Source organism: Rhynchophorus ferrugineus, unplaced genomic scaffold (genome assembly GCF_030347505.1).
Source record: "Rhynchophorus ferrugineus isolate W39M unplaced genomic scaffold, kcgeb_rfMv2 rfM1, whole genome shotgun sequence".
Taxonomy (NCBI): domain Eukaryota; kingdom Metazoa; phylum Arthropoda; class Insecta; order Coleoptera; family Curculionidae; genus Rhynchophorus; species Rhynchophorus ferrugineus.
The window spans coordinates 25,063,255-25,088,263 of record NW_027472580.1 but is presented as its reverse complement, the minus strand read 5'-3'; the positions used below and the strand labels follow the sequence as shown (position 1 = coordinate 25,088,263).

The 25,009-nt window shown below is 30.7% G+C and overlaps 1 protein-coding gene across 1 annotated transcript in view; it reads left to right on the top strand.

The window, feature by feature from the left end:
- Shaw (Shaker cognate w) overlaps positions 1-25,009 on the top strand; it is a 455,944-nt gene that overhangs the window by 430,194 nt on the left and 741 nt on the right. Inside the window, exons 8-9 of the mRNA XM_076403676.1 lie at positions 2,708-3,233; positions 4,380-4,590. Of these exons, the coding sequence (XP_076259791.1) occupies positions 2,708-3,233; positions 4,380-4,590 (737 nt within the window). The remainder of the gene's footprint in view (positions 1-2,707; positions 3,234-4,379; positions 4,591-25,009) is intronic.

Genomic DNA, 25,009 nt, shown 5'->3' with positions numbered 1-25,009 from the left:
GTTCAAATGGGCCTAAGTGTTGACTTATAGAGATAAACATTGTTATCTGTTGATAATTTAAATTGGTGCCCTTTCAGCTAGTACATTTGGTTTAATTTAACCCCAACCTGTTTGCGTTTTGTCACTATATGTTGCTCCATGTCAATCCTCGAAATGCATTCCCAGATATCTAACATTGTCCGTTTGCAGAAGTTCATGATTATTCAATTTTACTGAGGGACATGTTCTTCCACAAAGGGTGAATGTGACGTGGGTACTTTTTGCCTCATTTTATTTGATACGACACGTTTTCAACTACAATTTGATTTTGTTAAGATAAAGTTGGAGGTTTCTTGTGGCTCATATTGGATCCTTGTGTGATGCTAAAATGGCTGCATATCGACGCATATGTTGCGACAGTGGTATATCTTGAGATCGATAGGTCAGTTCTATACAATATTGGATGTAGGTCAGTGTCGTCGCCACCCTGTTTGACAATAAAATGTCTGTCTGTGCGCTACTATTTAAGCAGTTAAAAGCTTTGTTTAAATTGATACCTGGAATAATATTTATCTCTTCGTTGATAAAAAGAATAATATTTTGATTAATACATATAATGCCAATTTTTCTCAACAAATGCCTTTATATAGTGAAAAAAAGACAAAAATTTTAAAACAATATGGATCAATCAAACATCTATAATTATTGTCAATAATATAGACCAATTCAAAATATAATATATTTATCTAATAATTATATAAAATGTTCATATCGCTAACTACACAAACTCAAGTTGATAAATCGATGTAGTTATGAGGACGATATTCTAAATACATAAAGCTACCGATTCGATATCACCTCTAGTGCAACTGATATAGTTCGACGCGTCACACATTTCTGTGCAATTGCAATTATTTCTAAGTGACATAAATTATCTCTCATATAAGTCGAACTTTCTCTCTTTTCGGCGCTATTTATTAATTAAAACGATTATTGAAACGTCACGAGCGTTCACTTTGCGCCCGCCAAAGATAAAGCAGTTTTACCAGTTTATTGTTTAGTTAGCTACTAAATACATAGAATTCTTTTTACATTTCAAAAAAGACTGTTGCTAACACCATGTTAAAATATTTCTAAGCCACAAGTCTCTTTAAAAAAATTAGAATATCAATTCACACTAACTGGAAGCCTATTTTGATCCCGAACCAATGTAGTATATCTAAGGTTTAATTATTATGATAACATACATATATAAAATACTAGCGACCCACCCCGGCTTCGCACGGGTGCAATGCTGATACTAAATGAAATACACTACAGAAAAAATATGAACGTTGTATATAAAAACATAGCGGCCCGCTCCGACTTTGCACGGGCATAAAATATATATGCCTATGTCACTCAATGAAAACATGATTAAAATCGATCCAGTATTTTTGGTTCATTCATTACTGCCCTTGGCCTGCACGCATTAAATTTGGAGTAAAACAATTCCTCTTCCCCTATACTTACTATGAAGATTTCCTGCTATCTTTGGAATATCTAAATTCATACAATTTTTATTACATTACACATTTTTAAACGCAAATTTTAAATTTGTAATATCTCCGAAAATATTTGTTTAATTTACATGCTGTAAGGAACCATATTGATCTATATTAATTGCACACTGTATTTAAGGTACTTAATTCGATAAGGATTAATGCCGTATTGCTTAAAATAGCTTCGTAAATAAGCCATTTTCTCACGTAAAAAGTAAACAATAAAAATGGTTAATGTGGGTTATCCCTAAAAGATAAACATATACCATCGCGGACTTTTTTGTAAACCTTTTTATGGTGTACAATACTGTAGTACATTAATTTGATCTAACTCGTAGGGTTAGGCAGCGTTTTTGCTAATTGCTAAATAAGCCTAAAAAATAGGTTAATTTACGACATCACGTTAGAAACCTCTAAAATTAGCAATGTTGCCTTAGTATATTATGCATGTATTTTACATACAAACCTTCCTTTTGAATCACTCTATCTATTGAAGAAAACCGCATCAAAATCCGTTGCGTAGTTTTAAAGATTTAAGCGCACATAGGGATATAGGGACAGAAAAGGCGACTTTGTTTTATACTATGTAGTGATTTGTAACAAAAAAAATTGAACTCACTAAAAAGTGATATATTATCAAACTTAGATTTCTAACACCAAAATAATGCTTTTAAACTAAATATATACATAATAATACATAATAATAATATAACAATAAACAAAAAAAACCTGTTTTACCTCTCTACTACTTGTATTTTATATTCTGCTATATACATACAATTTAGCATAATACTTACCTAAACATATTTATCATTTTACAATATTATTTTTAGTACTACCAATGATCACTTTGAATTCGGTGCCGAGGAGATATCGTCGAACATATATTTAAAAAAAAATGTACATAGAAGGAACATAGAACCTCCTGCTTTGTTCGAAGTCGATTATAAACTTACTAAGTAGCTTATAAGTTAAGTATCAAGTTAATTAAGGCAACAACTTGTCACCGTATCAACTACTAAATTAGTGATAAAACTAATTCTAAGTGGTTGAGCAATGAATACACATAACTGTGCTGTAACCATAAATAAAAGTACAGAAATTCAAATACCTTCTATTTCGAAAATATGAAAAATATAATTAAGGTAAATTGTAAAATTAATTAATACATTTTTAATTTCTGATAGGTTCATCGCAAGTCCGAACAAATGCGATTTCATCCGATCTTCGGTCAACATCATCGACTACATAGCGACGGCCAGTTTCTACATCGACTTGATGTTACGCCGTTTCGCTTCCCACCTGGAGAACGCCGACATCATGGAGTTCTTCTCCATTATTCGTATCATGAGGTTGTTCAAGCTCACCAGGCATTCGTCCGGCTTGAAAATTCTTATCCAGACCTTCCGTGCGTCCGCCAAGGAGTTGACGCTCCTGGTATTCTTCCTGGTGCTGGGTATCGTAATCTTCGCCAGTTTGGTGTATTATGCCGAAAGGATCCAGACCAATCCCAATAATGACTTCAAAAGCATCCCGTTGGGATTGTGGTGGGCTCTAGTAACCATGACCACTGTGGGTTATGGAGATATGGTACCCAAAACATATATAGGGATGTTTGTGGGTGCACTTTGTGCTCTAGCTGGTGTACTGACGATTGCTTTGCCAGTTCCAGTTATTGTATCAAACTTTGCGATGTATTACAGTCATACCCAGGTAAGTAAATATATATTTTTTTAAATATTGTTTTTTTAACAACACTCTAATTGCGATATATCTAATTTATTGGAAACCATTATGTTTGTAATAGTTACTTATAACTCATTATTTATAAGCTGGATATTATTGCTTAATAACTATTTTCACAATATCTACTCAACTATTCTGTTTCTTATTGATTTTTTTTGTGAATTTCCCATAGTCCAAGCAAGTTAAAGCAAATTAAAGTTAAAATTAAAAATTAAAATTAATTTAGTAAGCGATTTTGTGACGTTTTTATTTATTGCAAAATTCTTTTGATGTTACTATTTATTTATTCTTAATTATTATTATAATTCTTAAATAATTTATTTTTACCTTTCTTCAAAAATCATAGTAGTCAACCAGTTTTTGGATAAACCATCAATAACTGTTACAATATAGCTGTTATTTTAATATTTTCTTTTGTATTTCTAAAAGCCACATTTTCATAGTAAACCGCCTCAACAATGGACGTTGTTATGTGTTGAATAAAATTATGTATATATATATATATATATATATATATATATATATATATATATATATATATATATTATGATGATGATTATGTAGAATATTAATAATAAAATCTGCTGTCTTCGACATATGCTTAATTAGCTATTTCATGAGATACAATGGGTGTTAAATTATAAAGTACCTGTTAATTCAGAGTAATATATTGAATAATATATAATATATTGAATAAAAATTATATTGAGAACATATGTTGATATTTTGAAAAAGATGGTCTTACTTTTGAACCAACATTTATTATTTAGGCTTGTACAATAAAATTGGTTCTTTATTTTCAATTCCTGATGTCGATTCAAATTTATTTCAAATCTACTTTATAGATGACCAAGAATAACAAATTAATACATGCTGTCTATACATTCACATCGAGTAAATGAAGAAGAGAGAAATTCAGTTGTTTCAAGTTCAAACAAAAAGTCAATGATTTACCAGGACGATGCCTGTTGGGTCCAATAGTTATTATAACAATTTTTATCAACCAATTATTGTGATACAAAATATAATGCTTTTTGCACAATTTGTTACTGTTAATTTCAATTTGATGGACCTTATTTATAATTATTGGTAACTGGCATAATTATTCTCTAGGCTAGGGCAAAGCTGCCGAAGAAGCGAAGACGAGTTCTTCCAGTGGAACCAACTAGAGGTCCGAGGATACCCGGTCCTGGAGGGGTAGGGGCTGCCACGGGTCTTCAAAATGCCAGTGGGCCTGCGGCAGCCCAGAATAGACGAGTTAATGCAGTTAAAGCAAACCATCCCTGCAGGGACAACCTGCTAGGAGCACCAGTTCCCAAAATGGGTAAGAATCAGTTTATATATATAAATGTATAAATTTAACATGTTTTAATTAGAACTGTATTTTTTATATTACTATAAATTATTGATAATTATTTAACAACCGATTATAATATTGTATTATTCAATATTGTTCATATATATTTCCGTATTTCAAGGTACGTATATTTATAGACAATTTTATGTTTGTAACAAAATTTTTATTGTATTAACCTAATTAATGTTTATATTTTCATATTACTAGCATTTATAACGTATAAGGAACACAAACTAACATGAAAATATTTTATAAATATGTTAATAATTTGAATTTTGCTGTTCTCTGTGAGCATCATATTGATATTCCATCATACCTGTATCATTGCTTCGTGACTTTTAGTTCTCAAGTAATTAAACAAGATACTTGTGCATAAAGTGGACTTAAAGAACACATAATATAAGCAAGAGTTTAGGGTCATATTACCAACGATTATAGACAGGGTTTCATTTGGTTTTGAGCAATGTGCAATAGCTCAAAAGCTTCGATAAACATTATCGGAATATATCTCGATGGTAGGTTAAACTAGAAACATCATGCAAGAGAAAAAGCGTAGCAAATTAGACTTAAACTCAAGAAACTATACTGGTTAGTCAGAAGATACTCTCAACTTTATATAAAATCTCAGAAAAAAGGAGATTGGTGTATCAGTCAATCCTAAAGCCTACTTAGACCTATGGGGTGCAAATATGGGGTTCCACTAAAACATCAAACGAACTAGTAACCCAACGCACCCAAAACAAAATTCTACGTTTATCTACCAATGCTTATCCCTATGCAACCTACGAAGAGCTGACTTCAATATCAAATGGATATACGAAGTGATCCAAAATTTCGCCCTAAAACGTGAAACAAGGTTGCTAAATCGCAGCAACGTAAAAGCAATACAGCTACTGGACAACACACAAGAAATTAGAAGATTGAAGCAAACTAAACCAACGGACTAGTTTAGTGTATGAGTGCTTGTTTAGCTCAGGTAGAATAGTTTTATTCTAATTTGAGAAATATATACTGATGTATTAATCCAGTACACGCCTTGCTTATATATAAATGCAAGTACAACAGAACAGTAGTAATAAATTAATTTGTAAATTAATATCGTACTAAGCATATCGAATGTAAGATGTAATTAATAAAAAAATATTTCATACAATATAAACACTTAATTTATATTTATCGAGTGACAATTTGAAATAGTTCTCCCCCAAAGGTTTGCATTTCGTTAGTTTTCTGAGAATAATTCCCAAATTTGCAACAAGAAACAGTTTCATCTGAAAAAATTGTTTAGAAACACAATATCGAAAAAAAAACTATTTTTTGATAAAATTCAGGTATTTGATTCCAAATAGAACCAACATCTAAGTGATCTTGATTTCCAACCACTTCGCATATGAACGGTTTGTATTTGGTGAATCCAACATTAGTCAAGTCAACAAGTCACAGTGCCCATTTCGATCAAAATAATCACAAATATTAAACAACGATTTAAAATTATCCAAGCAAAAGCAAAGCGTCACAACCTTTGTCGGTTTAGAAGCTCTAATTATTAAAACTAATATTTTGAAGAATTTTGCAGGTATTTGGCAACAAAACGAATTTTATAGCCTTATTCTATTAAATGTTTCCACGCATCAGACAGAACCGTATTTTTTTCTAACTAGAATTAAATGAGGAAGAGAAATACGGTCTAATTTTAAAAATAATGTAAAGGCATTTACATTAGGCAACATATTCGACGTTGTAATGACGTAATTTCACTATTATTTTAGATGGACTATAGCATCCAGTCATGAGCCTTAGAGTTAATTTTCTAAAAAAGTTCCAAATCTTTTATTTTCATAAATAATACAACAATTTCCTTTATATGCTATACACTGAATGAGCAACACATAATGAAGTAACAGGTCAATTGAAAAGTCCCCGGCCTAGCGTAGCAAAACACATTTTTTGGCAAAATTAGTCTTTTTTATTCAACATAATTCCCTTCGAAGGTGAAACACTGATTGTAACGACCCTCCGATTTTCCGATACCATTGTTTTAGTACGATTTGTACTTTGCTTCAAAATAGAGCTCAGTTTCGGTGATCACCATTTCATTCGACGAAAATTTCTCCCCAGCGGGCATTCTTTTGAGATTTGAGAACAAGAAATAGTCGCTGGGGGGCAGATCTGGAGAATACAATGGTGCATTGTCTTGGTGAAGCAGCACTTCCTTTTTCTTCAAATGCGGCGAATTTCCTCCATCAAAGAGCCCAATAACATTATATAATAGTCGCTGTTGATGGTCCTTCCTTTTTCTAGGTAGTCAATGAAAATTATTCCATGCGCATCCCAAAATACAGACGCCATAACCTTGCCAGAGGACTGTTGCGTTTTCTCACGCTTTGGAGCGGATTTTTCGTGTGCAGTGCACTCGGATGACTGTCCATTGGACTTCGGAGTGAAATGATGGAGCCACGTTACCTCCATTGTCACATATCGACGCAAAAACTCAGGTTTATTAGGCTTGATTATCTTCAAACACTGCTCCGAATCATCAACTCGGCGTTGTTTTTGGTCAACAGTGAGCTCGCGCGGCACCCACTTTGCACAGAGCTTTCTCATACCTAAATATTCGTGAATTATATGATGTACACGTTCAGTTGATATCTTTAAAGTGCCTGCTATTTCATTAAATTTCAATTTACGGTTATTCAAAATCATTTTGTGGATTTTTTTAATGTTTTCGTCGGTAACAACCTCTTTTGGCCGTCCACATCCTTCATCGTCTTCGGTGCTCATTTCACAACGTCTAAACTTAGCATACCAATCCTTGATGGTTGATTTTCCTGGGGCAGTGTTCCGGAAACTCGGCATCAAGCCAAGTTTTTGATTCAAATGTATTTTTTCCCTTCAAAAAGCAATATTTTATCAACAGGCGAAATTTTTTTTATCCATTTTTTTCACGATAAGAAAAGTTGATTCACTCAAAATGCTATAATTCACAAAACAGTGATCCGACAGCTATCAAATTTATACGCGCATCTTTTGAGGCTTAGGGCTAACTAGAAAACATATGGATTTAATTCTAGTAGCGCCATCTATATGTCAAGCCGGGGACTTTTCAATTGATCTGTTATATATAACAATAGATTTGATACTTGCTTTTGATAATGAAACATGTAAACGTGGAACATTGACGGGTAATCCGGCGAGTTGATCATTATTTTCGGAATCAGCACACCAAAGAGCCCAAACATAAATTAAGATTATGGAAAAAGTTTCTTCATGGTTTGCCTTTGTGGTTTTTAAGTTACTTATTAATACAAATAAGTTGAAATTAAAAACAGGATTTAAAAATATATTCGTCACAAACCCTTACATTAAAATTGAATAAAATGTACTTCCCGAATACCAAATTTCATAAGCTGTTTTAGGTTTCGTACACAACCTCCAGGCAAAAAGAATATAATTAATTATATTTAACCAGTGAAAGGGAGAAGTTCTTTGTAATCCTTACTTTAATAGCTACATATCTCTTCGTAAAATTAAGTTACGAAAACTCTGCTCATGCGGTGTTCCTGGAAATGAAACTGTCTATATATATCCAGATTAATTATATTATAATTACAAACATTATGAAATGTTCTCTGTCAAAGCTAATATTAGATGAGCTACTAAATCTAAGGTTTAAATAAGATTCGAGTAAGTATTTTTTTAGTACGACATACAAAATATTAGATGTTTGAATTAATTTATGTCATATCACCAAAGTTGGTATATACATCAAAAAATCCAGATTGTACGTTAATATGATTAACTTTAATCTGATTTAAACTATTAAGAAACAACTACAAATAATATATGTTCTACTGAATCACGCAATTTTCAATATTTGCAAGATCAGAAAGTTGTTTTTTCTGGTTGGGACGTCTAGTGACATTATACATATTTAGAAATCTGGACCCTTCCGTTTTGATGTGGGCCTGGAGTCTTCTTTGATGGGAATGGGCAATCTGAGAGTGTCTGTAATTATATCAATTTCTAGGTTGCGGTGTGGTCACAAACGCGCAAGTACCAAGGTGCAATCACGATACGCTTCAGCAACTTATTTTGGAACCGCAAAATTATCTGGATATTGTATTCATTGGCGCAGCCTCATAGCTGAATTTCTTAGCTCCAACTTGTCGTAGTATTTGCTGATATAAAATAAGCTTATTATTTGTTGATTGTTAGGAGTTTCGGCCAAGCAACCAATACATTTCCTCGCACACGCTGTGACGTGATCCTCCTATTTGTGAATTTAATGTGTGTAGATTTTACTTGAATCGCCATTTTTTAGTTCAGATAGCAACCTTGTCAAGAGAAGATTGGAGCTTCTGGATTGAGTTCTCTACATTTTCTGCTACTACCTATATTGCCGTATCATCAGTAAAGACAGTGTTTGTACTATTTAATGTTGTCGAAAGATTGCTGATGTAAAGGAGATAAAGCACTGGCCCCTACACACTTCCTGGAGGCACCACAACTCTTATCGGTTTGGCATCAGAGCATGTTACTTAAACAAGTATCGATTAATCAAATTAGATTTTAATACCAATTGTTTGGGATAAGTAACTTTATTTTATATAGACCTTCATTATCTCTCAAAAGCCTATGCAAAACTGAGAAAGCTAGCAGATCAGACATCTTTATTCTCTAAAGATTTTTTACTTAGATCTGCAATTGGATGTACTTAGTCAATTGTTGAGTGGGCTTTTCTGAAACCAAACTGGTGGGTATAAGATTTCAATGCTCGTGAATAGGTTTGATGTATTTGACATACAATATCTCAAATAGTCCTACTAACAATAAGAAATAGAGCTCAACTCAATAAGTATAGCTCAACTTCGCTTTCAGTAGGTCAGGATTTCTAATAGAACACACTTGAGCTATAGGATATTTAAGATATTTAGTAACCTTCCAGAGTAAATGAACAAAAAAAAAGGGGAATGTGAATATTACACTATTTCTACAATACTTCTCAGAAATTTGTTATGGAAATTTTGTGTTGTGTTTATATTAGTTTTTGCGGAATATTCCCATGGTTGAATTTATTTCATATAGATCTCAATAGTTGCTTGAATAATAGCAATTTGTAATGTAACCATCACATCTTCCTACATTTTAACTCTGGTTCTTGCCTTTTCTATTTTACATGTTCCTTCCAGCGAAATTTTGCATCAAGATTCATTCGGACACACTTAGCGTTGTTGCTATATGGAATAATAGTATTACTTATTCTTACTGGTTCTTGTTATTATACATGAACTGCACATATTGCGCAAATTTGTTTTGCTTTCGTTAATATGAATTTTCCAAGTATGTGTCCAATTATTGATATTGTCACTTGCCTGTTGAAATTGTTGTTTTTGTGTTCAAACAAAATATTTTAAAATAAATTACGTGATAACAATCAATTTCCTAAAATTATTCACAAAATTAGAGGAAAATATAAAAGGCTGTAACATTTCATACCAAAACGTAGGACCAACAAAATCTGTCAGCTGTTCTTGCCAATACCTTCGGCCCACTGGTAACCAAGACGTACAATAAGACACCTGTGCCTATTTAATTTCCCATTTTTTGTGTCTGTGTTTTTATTCATGTCATGATAATAGTTCCAAATATTAATAATTCCTGGATAATTTGATATTGTAATAATTTGTTCTTATAAGAAAGAGTAAATATTTTCAGTTATAAAATACGATCAAATGACAGTAAACCAAATTATAGCCAGAAAAATAAAAGGTAATGTGTTATTGATAGAATAAAATAAAACTAATATCGTAAATGTTTTATTGAAATGGTCAAACAGTTATAAAATACCCCATAAAAGCTTACCCTTAAAAGGGGAAACTCATATTTTATCCGTCGGTTTTTATTGGGTTCAATATAAAATTGTATCTTAAACCTCAGTCTCAATTAAATTTATTAAATTTTATTAAAAAAAGGCAATAAAAGCGTAAAATAATTCCTCAGATTTCTGTTCTAAAACTCCCCTCGTTTCTCGCAGGGAATGAGTTATGATTTCAGGAGATTCGCCAGCGCTTTCGCGAAAGAAACGACTCAGATTTTGAATTTCAAATGACTTTGCACGTAACATTTGGAGTTTTGCTTTGTACCACATCATTATGCGATGGAATAAAAAGAAATACAAAGATAAACAAACCGTAAAACCTTTGATGTTATGTTAATTTGATGACATGTAGTATAGAATATGGTGAACATGGTATGCTTAGTTATTTAAATCGTTGTTTATTAATCATAAATATACAAAACGGATAATGGTTGGATACCAAGGCTCTTTTTGAAATTAATGAATAACTATGTATTGGATAAATGCTTACAATTGTTGATAGGTAAGAGTCCAATTAACCCAAAACTAGAGTAATATTAAGAATATTATGAGTATTAAACTTGTATTAAACTTTTTATTTAAATCGTTGTTTATTAATCATAAATATACAAAAGGGATAATGGTTGGATACCAAGACTACAATAGATACAATAGTCCAATTAACACAAAGCTAGAGTAATATTAGGAATATTATCACTATTGAACCTAAAATCAGTTTCATTTAACGGATTATTAACTATTTTAGTAGAACTCTTCTACATTGCTTTTGCTTAAAATTACTTTATTATAGAAAATTGTCATTATAACACATAGCTATGTATATTATACCATGCAGGATGTTTTAGAGGTGAAACTTTACTCGTACTTTTAATAGTATTGGTTACAACGATTTAACAGTGGTCCTTTTGACGTCAATGAGAAATGAGGCCTGGAGGACCAAAAGCATTCTTAGACAATGAATTGTGAGACTTCTTGAACTGAAACTGATCCAAAACTTTCAAAGAAGTTTGAGACAGCTTAGCAGTTGACGAATCAACTATTTCCAGATATTTACATGCTATGCGAAGGTTAAAAAGGAGTGAAAATAGCTACCACACGAATTGATTGAAAATATTATGAAAGTAAAACAATTAGCGCAATTTCAGATAGTCAGAGGGAGTTATATGCGGAAATTACATAAAATACAATATGCAGGTGGAGTGCGACTAAATCTGATTATTTCCGTGTGAAATTCGGAATTATAAATGTATTCTACGACATGTAGTATAGAATATAGTGAACATGGTTTGCTTAGTTATTTAAATCATTGTTCATTAATCATAAATATGCAAAACGGATAATGGTTGGATACCAAGACTCTTTTTGAAATTAATGAATAACTATGTAATGGATATAATTACTTATAGGTGATAGTCCAATTAACACAAAGGTAGGGTAATATTAGGAATATTATCACTATTAAACTTAAAATCAATTTCAATAAGATCATTTAACGAATTATTAACTACCGTAGTAGAACTCTTCTACATTGTTTTTGTCAAAAATTGCTCTATTATAGAAAATTGTCATTATAACCCAGAGCTATGTATACTATACCATGCAGAATGCTTCAGAGGAAAACCTTTACTAGTACCTTTACTACTATTGGTTACAACGATTTAACAGTGGTCATTTTGACGTCAATGAGAAATGAGGACCAAAAGTATTCTTAGACAATGAATTGTGAGAGTTCTTGAACTCAAACTGAGCCAAAACTTTGAGAGAAGTTTTAGACAGCTTAGCAGTTGACGAATCAACTATTTCCAGATATTTACATGCTATGCGAAGGTCTAACAGCAGTGAAAATAGAAACCACACGAATTATTTGAAAATATTATGAGAGTAAAACAATTAGTGCATTTTCAGATAGTCAGAGCGAGTTATATGTGGAAAATACATAAAATACAATATGCAGGTGGAATGCGACACAATCTGATTATTTCCATGTAAAATTGGCAGTTTAAAATGTATTTCCAAGCGTTATGATTCTGCATATGTAAATGTAAATTGTAAATTCAGTAAATGGTACCTGTTATAGATTATCCAGATGATATTATACAAATTTTGGCTAAAATACTGTCGACATAATTACACATATTCAAGTATTTACCTAGATAATTGACTTATACTAATATTACATACAAGCACGTAATATTTTAATGTATTATTTTTACCGGCTCTCATTTTATGAATGAATAATTTAAGTATTTTCAGTCTTCATTAATTCTCTCGAAAAACATTTACTGATTCTAAACCCAACACGTCAAACTTATTATGTGCTATTAAAAGTATGTTCTCGAGATGTTTGCGAATATATTAAGGTGCTCATTTCGCATAACAAGCTCCCGTATATTCCCAATTTAAGTTCCAGACTTCGAATGGATCTTTCCAGCGTCGATTACTTCAAATTCGCCCTATGTATAATTTTCAATTAACCCAGTAATTGCCAGCGTAACACTTTCCAGTTTTATTACGGATTAACTCGAAATAGAATTTTCACCAGTTATCTTCTGCCGTTTAACATAGTCGACCTTATCTTAATGGCAAATTCCCTCAATCCCTTTTTCGTATATCCGTACGCGCCTTGCCGGCATCCACTCGTCTCACTAATGATCTGTCATAAGCTGTCAAATTATTCAAAGATTAGTCGATGCACATTGGCCATCATTTAATATATTTTTCGTAACGTATAAAATATATCTGAACGTTTATAACATTTATGACATAAATGTTTTACTAAATATATACTTCAAGTTACTTATCGCAATCAAAATATAGTAAGACGTTTGAAATCAAATTCTCAAATGCAAACAGATTATTTATTTTTTGAAAAAGTTTTTCCAGGCCCATCAAAATAATCCACATTGCATACAATAAATTTACTGTAGATGCCTCATATATGTTCTTTTTGTGTCTTGAAAATAAATATAAATATATATCCGAACATGTTATTCAAACTAACGCATCTTGGTAATGAACAGGATGGATTTTTATTTAGAAAACCAACAATTTTAATATTAAAAGTATTTCGATTTTAAATTACTAATCCCATTTTAATTTTTGTAAAGAATTGGTATTAAATATATAATTTTAATCAACTGCTATAATACATTTAAAATAATTTATATTAAATAATTATTTTACCTACAACTATTATTATTTTAATTTTTTTGAGTTGAGATTTTATTTTAGTCGATTTTTTATAAACTGTATATCAATGCTGACAAGTGGATTATATAATAATTGGCAGATTTGCGGCGAATTTAAAATGTTGTACATCTTACTAGGACAACAAGCTGAGTTTATCAATTTCTTTATATTTTTGTGGTTGTTTATTGAAAAGATTGACTTAGACCACAGAGGGAGCTTAAAATTTATTTATAAAATGTTCTCACAAAAAAATCGTCTACCAGTGCTACACATAAAGTTGGGATTGACTCAATGCTATCGCACTAAAATTGGACGATTCAGAGAAAGTTTTCCCACAAGCGAAAAGGTACAAAGGGGAGCCTCAATGAGAAAAAAAAAGGTTTTGGTGTGTGCTACTGAACGTATATTAAGTAAAAAAATATGTATCGTTTTTGAATAAAACAATATGTTTAAGTCTATTGTCTTTTATTTTTTTTTTTAGATCTCCAAATTGTCACGAAGTTTGTCGTTCTGTTATAAATCGGATTCTGCTCGCCCAAAAATATAAATATTACAACACAACCTAAACATCTCTTCGATTTGCAACCTATGTATTAAAATAATTTTGGTTTAAATATTTTCTAACTCGGAAATATGCCCCGAAATATAAAATACAACCCTCATGCATCACAATTTTTTACTACTTCTAGGTATTTTGTGGTTTAATCGCTGATTACTATTTCATAAGATATTGTAGCATGTTGTAACAAGTGTATAATATAGTCAACTATATATAACTTTATGGTATTCAATAAAATAAAGAAAATATTAGGATCTGTTAATAATAACAGTAATGTTATTACTATGAATATTTATATTTAAGCGATTAAAAATTTCGCTCCCCAATCTTTTGTTTTAAAACAATTTACCTTGACATTTTAGAGCGACCACCGTACTGTAAATTTCACCGCCAAATTTTTCGAACGAAACAATGTTTAATCATAATATTTAGGGTATTTAACCGTTTTTTCAGGTGACGAGCGCAGACAATCGAACCTGCGATCAAACGGCACCCCCTCGAACACACCGATGAGTAACACGGTTGAATAATACGAGGGGTATAGCATTGATATTTGTTTCCTGTTTTGTTCCTACCCCCTTCACCGTCCTGAAGCTGTTTGTGACCCGTTTTAGTGTCCCCCCGGCGAATGACAAGGATAACAAAGGGTTTTTGGACAAAGGCTCGATTGTTTCGACAGACTCGATTCCATTTCGATTACCATAAAATGAACTGTTTACCGTTGGGGACTCAGGGGGGCAGGCGAAAGGGACGACTACGATCGTATTCAATGTCGTTCGATTTTTGCGCTTTGACTAATAATCTTTATGGATTGTCAATCTTCGCATTTTCGCGGGGGGCTTGACGATGATAAATGACCGCGGTGAATCGACAACTTTGTCCAGAAAGGCCTTGATTGACCTCCGGTAGAATGATGAATGTATCCGTTGTCGTAGACAGTCCAGATTGCTCGTATCGTTATTTTATTTGATTATTTTAAATAAGCCTCTTGTGTTACGAAATTGCCTTTTCCTTTGTATTATGATGAATAATTACTTTAGCTGAATATCTTCAGTCATATGAATGAGTGTATTTAATTAATTAATGTGTAATCAGTTTTAGACCATATTGGTAATTCTTTATGACTTGATTGTTTTTCTCGGACGTTATGATAAAATATTGAATATATTATATATGAAATATTTCTGGTTTACTTAATGCAAATTGTTTCAGAACTAATCTCTTCTGTTGTCATTCTATTATCAGAGTATTCGGAACTTACAAAGAAAATATATATTTTAAAATCAATAATTATAATGATGGTTGAATAAGGACTGTGAATAAATTTCAAGCGATTGTTTTATTATTTCAAAACTTTGTTGGGCAACCTGTGAATTCTATTTATTCATAATATCCGTCTAGTAATACCATTCTGGATTATTTTTGGTGAATAAATTTGGCAAATAGAGTTGATATAATTTTCTTATTAAACATTTTTATGTGTATATTAGGCCTATAAATTAATTTTAAAGGATTGATAATAGATCTTGTTACTGTGTATTAAATCGCATCAGGTACATCTGTAATCAACTTCATGTTGAAGCTTTACTTTTCCTATGGGACATTACGTCGAACTGTGAACAAATATATTTTCAGTGATCAGTTTCAATTGAAAATGTCTGAATTTGTACTGAGTAAGTCGTATTTACGGGATATTTTACATTACACTTGAATTTGTAGAAAAATGGGGCTATGGGATTGGAAGGCATTACTCGAAGATGACCAGTGTAAAATGCAAGAATATGCAGAATTGTTATTAGACAGTTAGAGTATCACGAGAAAGCACTTGCACTGCAATTGCTTGAATAATCTGAGAATTATCCAAAAGCTTGGATATTTTGTGCAGTATGATTTGAAGCCAGGGTATATTGAAAGTAGTTTGATCATGTGTGAAATGTTGCCTCAACGTCAAAATCGAAATCCGCTGGTATAAATTGGATCTATTGCGATAATCTAAAGCAAAAAAAAATCCTGGAGACCACCTGGACATGCATCAACATCAAACTGAATATATATATCTTCAAGCTATAGCTTTATATATAACTTAGGTGAGGTCAGCTTGGTGTGGTATACCATGAGCTGCTTATGAAACCATCAATAGTGATTCGATCGATCAATTCGCTATCGACTACAATTGATGAATTTGAGCGAAATACTGTGCAAAAATTGACCAGAACACGAGAAAAGGGACAACAATGTTATCATTCAGCATGATAACGCTCTGGTATTAAAATGCACCACCTTCTGTATTCTCCAGAACTTGCGCCTTCCGATTATGGCTTGTTCCGACATGTCAGACGTGATCTGTCTCAGCAGATCTTCACTTGTTAGCAGGATATCAAAAAATTCGTCGATTCGTGGATGGCCTCAAAAGATACATCGTTCTTTGGAGACGGATTCCGTAAATTGCCTGAAACATCGAAAAAATGAGCGGCTATCATTGAGCAATCCTTCGGCAGATTATGGGATGGAGGGTATGTTAATAAACTTACAGTAATATCTAATAATAATATAATATTACTAAGAAATGGCCTTTTTTTAATATCAGATTTTTCGGCTTTCCTCTCATGTTTTTAGGATTACAGTCTGATAAAATATATCAACTTTGAATATTTAGAAAATTTTCTCGCTTTTGTCTATCACGAATACCTTTAATCAAAGTTAAATTGACTCAAATGAAATTATAAATGAAAAACAAATGTGTTAAAATAAGCACAAATGTTGAATGTCGCGTTATGAAAACACACCATCTTATAATGTTATACGTTGTGAATGAATTTCTAGTAACACCGATAAATACTATCAAACTACCATCGTTTTGACGTCAGATACACCCTGTTTCTTTCTGTGTCACTAATTTAAATAACCACTGTGAGCCATTCCTGTTTCAGTAAATGAAGACATAAAAGATAATCAACTGCTGAAGTATAGTCTGAAAATAATTTTCACTGTACTTTTTGAGAGAATGTATTTCGAAAATTAATCAAAGTACTCGCTTTTATAACGAATTTATTCCTCCAAGAATTATATTGATTAAATGTGTGACTAAAAGTGCTTTTGGTAGCCTAAGTTCCATTTAGCGTTCATGGCACTTATAAGCAATACTTGTATCTGAATTATATAGAAAACCTTTAATATCTGACAACCAGTATTTTGTTAGCTCATAAGTTAAAAGATTTGGTGCTGCGAAAAATGTGTTTGGGCAATTCATATTCATATGATCAGAATAATCAATGATATAATAATCAGAATAAATTATATCATATGTTATAAGTGCTTAAAAATTAATTTAAAGTCTTATACATCACTGTTATAATATTTTAGTATAAATTAACATTAAAATTATAATAATAATCAAGTTCGACATGAAAATTCATTTAATGGATTATAAAAAGGCATTATATCAGACGACTTGTTAAAAAATGTAAACACATGAATGGATAGAATGAAAATAAGGGGATATATTGATTAAATATTGAACAGATTTCAACTATGATCCAATCAAAAATAAAAAAAGATTAATGTAAAAATTAAATTTTATTTATATATTTTATTTATATATATATATATATATATAAATTTGGTGCTGCGAAAAATTTGTTTTTACAATTCATATTCGTATCATCAGAATAATCAATGATATAATCAGAATAAATAATATCATGTGTTATAAGTGCTTAAAAATTAATTTAAATTCTTATACATTACTGCTATAATATTTTAGTATAAATTAACATTAACATTATAATAATAATCAAGTTCGACATGAAAATCCATTTAACGGATAAAAAAAAGGCATTATATCAGACGACTTGTTAAAAAATTTAAACACATGAATGGATAGAATGAAAACAAGGGGATATACTGATTAAATATTGAACAGATTTCAACTGTGATCCAATCAAAAATAAAAAAAGACTAATGTTCATATATATCATATTTTTCAGAATCATCAGTATCATAAGAATAATCAATGATATAATCAAAATAAATTATATCATGTGTTATAAGGGCTTAATAATTAATTCAAAGTCTTATACATTACTGCTATAATATTTTAGTATAAATTAACATTAAAATTATAATAATAATCAAGTTCGACATGAAAATTCACTTAATGGATAATAAAAAGGCATTATATAAGACGACTTGTTAAAAAATTTAAACACATGAATGGATAGAATGAAAATAAGGGGATATACTGATTAAATACTGAACAGATTTCAACTATGATCCAATCAAAAATAAAAAACGACTAATGCATAAATTAAATTTAAAGAAGCACATTATCATGTATATATATATATATGTATATATATATATATATATATATATATATATATATATATATATATATATATATATATATATATATAAAGATTTGGTGCTGCCAAAAATTTGTTTGGGCCATTTATATTCGTATCATCAGAATAATCAATGATATAATCAAAATAAATTATATCATGTGTTATAAGGGCTTAATAATTAATTCAAAGTCCTATACATTACTGCTATAATATTTTAGTATAAATTAACATTAAAATTATAATAATAATCAAGTTCGACATGAAAATTCACTTAATGGATAATAAAAAGGCATTATATCAGACGACTTGTTAAAAAATTTAAACACATGAATGGATAGAATGAAAATAAGGGGATATACTGATTAAATATTGAACAGATTTCAAATATGATCCAATCAATAATAAAAAAAAGATTAATGTAAAAATTAAATTTTATTTATATATTTTATTTATTTTTTAATTTAAGCGTATATTAAAATACACTAGAGTAATTTAATTAATAAAAGTGTCCTTTTTTATCAAAATGGTATATAATGGATATATACGCATATAGACGATACTCAACTTTGAAGGAATTATTCTAAAATACAACAAACTGTAAACTCAAATAAAGCAGAATTAATCATATTATATATAAAAGTTAATAAAATAACTGGAAATATTTTAGAGGCTTTTTTAAAATACTCCATAAAACCAAAATATCCCATATTTGTATTGAAAAATTGCATAATGTGCATTAGACGGATTGGAAGCAATAGCATACCCTATATACTCTCCGCACTATCTATCAATCTATCTATATCGATTCCTAAAATGGACGTTTCCTGTTTTTCGTTTTCCTCCAATTCCAGAAAGGATATTATTTAATCCATGCATGATGAATAACGTTTCTGAAATATGTAATTTCAAATACTCGCACGTTTCGTATATAATAACAAATCTGACAATTTAAATATGAATATTCAGAAGGCAAAAAAAGTTTACTTACTGCGAAAAATCCAATTTAATGTGATTTAGTCGTTATTAACAACACTCGCTTCCTTAATTACCACGTATAGCACTCCAACATGATGACATTAATAAAAGCCCAGATGACATTAACACAAAAAAGCGAGAAATGAAATAAATGATCGTAGAATGAGTAATGGATTTATTTAAAAAAAGTCGAGATTGACTGGTGTATTCATCTTGTTCCTGTAAAAATTATTAATTATTTCCACAATTTACAAGATATGTGCGTAGAAGATATTGGCTGGAAAGTCCTCTTTCTATATATTAAAGAAACCTCTTCAATATTTTTATATATACCTAAATATAATCTAAATTGAAATTTTTCTGACATCAAAACAAATCAATGCTCTATCATATCTTACACCTTTCTGGGTGTAGATTTTTTTAAATTCAACTATCTATAGAAGTACAGATAATGTAACATTTTCAATCAACTATTCTATTTTTCATAACTTTAAGTATTTTTTAGAATATAAGAAGACCTATTGACAGTTTGAAAAGAACGCCCATTTCAACGGAAATTCCTTGAGCATTTAACAAAAAGAGTAATTAGATAGGATCTCTAAAAATTTACTGTTTTTAGTCAAATTATATTTTTATTGATATGTTGGTTATTTTTTAGTTAGGTTTTTCAATTACCATACCAACTGAATCTCTTTCAACATAAGGGTGGATGAGAGTTCGCCATCTCCGACTTCAAATAGCTTCGTTAAGAGAAATCAAGTGGTATTAAATCACATGATACAATGCTAAAACCCTCATCGCCGAAACAACAGGTAGTCGAACCGAAAGTGTCTCATGAAGAGACGAATTTTTTTCACGAAATGAAATATTTGAAATGAATGTATTTTCCATAACTGTACAATTATGTTGAGATGTGGCGACAGTGCTGTCCAGGGAAAATGTGTGTATAATCATAGTAATAATTTCATCATTGGAGATACCAAGATATTTATTCGCAGTAATTCGGCCAGTGATGTCAGAAGCAGCTGAATACCACGATATTGGCGCTCAAATCATGACAAACCACCCCCAAGCTTAATTGTTTTCTGATTTTTATTTGTTTGGATTGTAGGCTTAATTATGAGGTTCTCGTCCATAAATACAGTAAATTATTCTTGCATTTTTCCAACACATTCTTTCAAACATTAAGTGTCCAGGTTTTATGAACGCGGCACTACTTCTTTCGCTGCTTAGTATTGGCTTTTGTTCAATCGCACCCCTTCCATGAATGTTAGCTCTCGTTATTCATGTGTGTGTTGAATTTTACTGTCAATTTTGCTCGGTGGTTTTGTGTTATCTCTCATAATAATGCTTTTTAATGTTAATAACCTAAAAAAATTTACCACTGCAAGATGCCAACATGCAACAAGATGTAATGCATGACATTAATATTATTATACATACAACATCATCTAATTCTTGCAGAAATAAATTGGTTATCATGACCCAATGAACATTATTTTCGATGAAATAGGGTACGGCACCGACAACCGTAATACCAATTAACGAATCTATCAAGGTTTATCACTGAACTTCAGCTGTCAAATTATTTTTCTGACTATCACTGTTATGACAGCAAATTCAAATCTTGCGTAAGCTTACATCACCCTTTACAAACAAAAATAGGAGTACAAGCCATTTTGCAATATGCAAAATAAGGCCTTCGAATATTTAAATATCATCCAACAACCAATAAACGCTGCAAATACCCAATGTTCACCAAATATTACTCTCTTCGATTTCTACTTGTCTTGATGGGTGCTATATAGTCTAACTAGTAGGATCATTCATCTGTGGACCGACCTTCAAATATGATATCTATTAATAATTTTACACAAATTTAGGAAAGCATTCCTTAAGATTAATTCCTTTATTGGTAAAAAAAATAGTGCCTACTTTCAAAGTGATGCAGATTCCGAACAGATTTTATTCTAACGTTTGATTCCAGGTCATTCTGTAATATTTTTGATATTTTCTAGAGCAGTCACTTGATCAACAACGTATTTTTTTAACTCAGCTTACCTGTTATTTTTATCGAATCAATAAAAATGGAATGAGTACTTTTCAGTTGGTTTATTTAACGCTCACGCTTTAACACATCTTTAATTTACTAATACTAATTTACTATAAAATATTAATTCTTCCCAACAAAATATATATTTATATAATTATTGACAAAATGGTGAATACAACAATCCAAGTAATTAATTAAATTAATAATGGTAAAAACTTTTTTAACTCGCTCAGTTATTTACGGTATTATCATATCATGAGGACAGTTCTGAAAACTATAAGTGTGATTATACAATTCGGAAACGGTAGAGCGAGGGAAGTTTTCCACTCGGAACTCCAATTTCCAAAGTTACGGGAAAGGATTATATCATCAATTTGTGTTATCCATTAGATAATGAAACTCTCCACCGATTTACTTAATACAACTAATATTATTCAATATAATAATATATTAAATAATTAATTTTAATTTTAAACTTATTACTGGAGAGAAGTAAAAAGAAATCCATTATTTTTCATTTATAAATATATACAAAAATAAATAATGTAACTCTGCGTCAAAGCTTTAGCAAACTACGAATTATTCAATAAAAATTGTAATGCATAAAATTGTGTAGCTTTTAGATTCTGCGATTAAAGACGGTTAGCCAAGGCATTTATTGTTTTATTTATAGATCTCTCTAATATTTTGCCACCTAGATTATTAATACATATTAGTTTTGTTTTGTGAATCCCTTACATATTTCAAGATTACTTTTTTAGCATATTTTACGATAAAAAGATAAAATTTACAAGTGAAACTAATATTATCAGTAACATAAAAAGCAAAAATGTAATGTGCCACAAATATCAAATAATATAGAAAATATAGAAAAATCATCATGAATTATTTAAAAGATCTGAAAAATGATATTAAAATAATCCAAAATTCTTAATAAACAAACGAAATCGCTTCTGCAGCTGGAGTAAAGACAAATGTAAAACGTCTCCTACATTATGCTAGGCATCTAAAAAGAAAGAAAGCTTTATAGAAACCATGTTTAAGTGGAAAACTGATATTTTCAATTTGCCGAAGAACATATATTGAAAAGAATTAATTCAATTTGGATGAATTCTATTATTATTCTAGTATTATTTTTATAAAGTTGAAGAGATATAATGATTTTAAGTTAGAGTGGCGGTTTATTTCTGTGAAAACTAATAGTAAAACTTATATCTAATTAATGAACGATTAGCCAAATATGGAACACAAATCAGAAATATGGTCTTCAACAAGATAATTCTTCATATCATACTGCGAAACTCGTCAAGTACTATCTTTCATAATACAACATTCAAATTTTAAAAAGTCTAACTTACTTCTCTGTCCTAAAAATAATTGAAAAATGTTGGGGTAGGCTAGCACGTGCTATGTGCTCAAATAGTGCACAATTTAACAATGTCCAAATAGTGATTAGTTCTTTTTTTACTAACTGTGATGGAGATTTGACGCTTCGTTCGAGCTCTACGGTTTTACGTGGAACTTATAAGTAAGCTGTCTCTTTGGGATGTTTACATGAATGCCATGACTAACTCCTTCTAACTTGGTTTTTAATTGTAGAATAGAAGTTAAAAATGTAATTTCATTAAAAATTGTAATGAAAAACATGTGATGTGCTAAAGTTTTATCGGGCAGTTATGTGTGTCATGTGAGTTAAACTGAACCAGAAACCAAATGCACCGATTTTCCATCTGCGAATAGAAAATCGAATATTTTCTTAAGCAGATATTGACTGACAATGAAAAGTGAACGTCGAATCATTTTCAAGATCGGTCTCTACATCCATCCATTATAGGACGGACCTAGCATCAAGTGATTTTACTGGTTAAAATATCCTCATGAAAGATTTGTGAGGAGGTATAATGGAACTAATTTAAAAAAATGGCAACAATTTATCAACAGTAAATATATTTAGTAATGGATTTCTTTGTACTGCACCTGTTACATATGAAAAAATAAAAGATATCGCGGACGATGTTAATTGTAACTTATTGATGATAAACAAACATATTTAAATTAAACTGTAAAATTATAAGTGGATCATCGTTTCTATACCTAGATTAACACAAATTACGTGTAATCAATTTTGAACACTAACACATCTACATACAAATAGTAAAATCAATTTTAAGATTTAAAATTTGCTGTATATTATTTCAATAAGTGTAAACAACGTTACCTATTTAAAGTAATTATTTATTTTTAGATAGAGTATTTGTTTTAATTGCACCTTTTTAACAATATCCATCATTCCATTTAATATACTATATAATGCCAACAAAATCCAGATATTTTAATGTATTACACAGCGTGGATTAGAAAGATAATATTTAAAATTAGTATAAAAATATTGTTAGGTATTGGATTTCGAAAATTAAACACTTTAGTTATAAATCGTTTTTTTTTTAATCACCCTGTATGTTAAGAGAACAATATAGTAAACGATCCTTGCTCAAGAAATGTAAATCTGCCAATAACGACAGGGAAAAAACAAATCAAATAATTCTAAAGACATCATGGGAATATTGCAATATTACTTTTCTTTGTCGAAGTCGAATCAAGTCAACTATTATTAATCGATAAATCAAGTGATTTATCGAAAATTTATCGAAAAAGTACCCATTTGATTTAAGGGATATTCTAGCTTAAAAATTTTTAAAAATCAATTTTTAATATCTTTAAGAGTTAATCCTTTATGAATATACTCTAAGAGGAATTTTTCAAAAAATTTAAGTAAATATCAGAGATATAGCTGTTTTAGTGAAGCGGCATCTAAAAATGCAACTAAATGCGTTTTTCTAGAAATTACGTTTTCGAGACGGTTGACATCATATCTCAAGTTCTGATGAACCGGGTTACTTAAAATTTAGTTTAATCTTTTTTTACACTACTTTTATCGCATCAAAGTAAAATTATAATAAAATGTGGATTTTCCGGCTTGGTTGGCGCAGTGGTAAAGGCGACAGGACGGTCCTCCTACTGTTGCGATAGTCGCGGGTTCGAATCCTGCTGTGGCATGGCCGTAAATTTATGTTTGCGATTGTTTAACATCTGTAATTGTCTTTAGTCAAGAGTGGAAAATCCGACAAGGAAAACGTTCCTTGTCACGCCAATAACCAGACTGGGTAAGACCGGATGTCTTCTAGAGTGATTTCTAAGTTGGTCACTCACCAGTCGGTAGGCTTAATGCCAAGGACCGTGGTTCGGAGCCCACGTTAAACAGTCCAGATAAACCCTCGTTGGTAAAAAGAGACAATAATAGAAAATTGTGGGTTTTATCTAATTTTGAAAATATAAATTTCGAAACATTTTCTCGTTAAACAGACAGCCGCAATTTGACAAAAAAA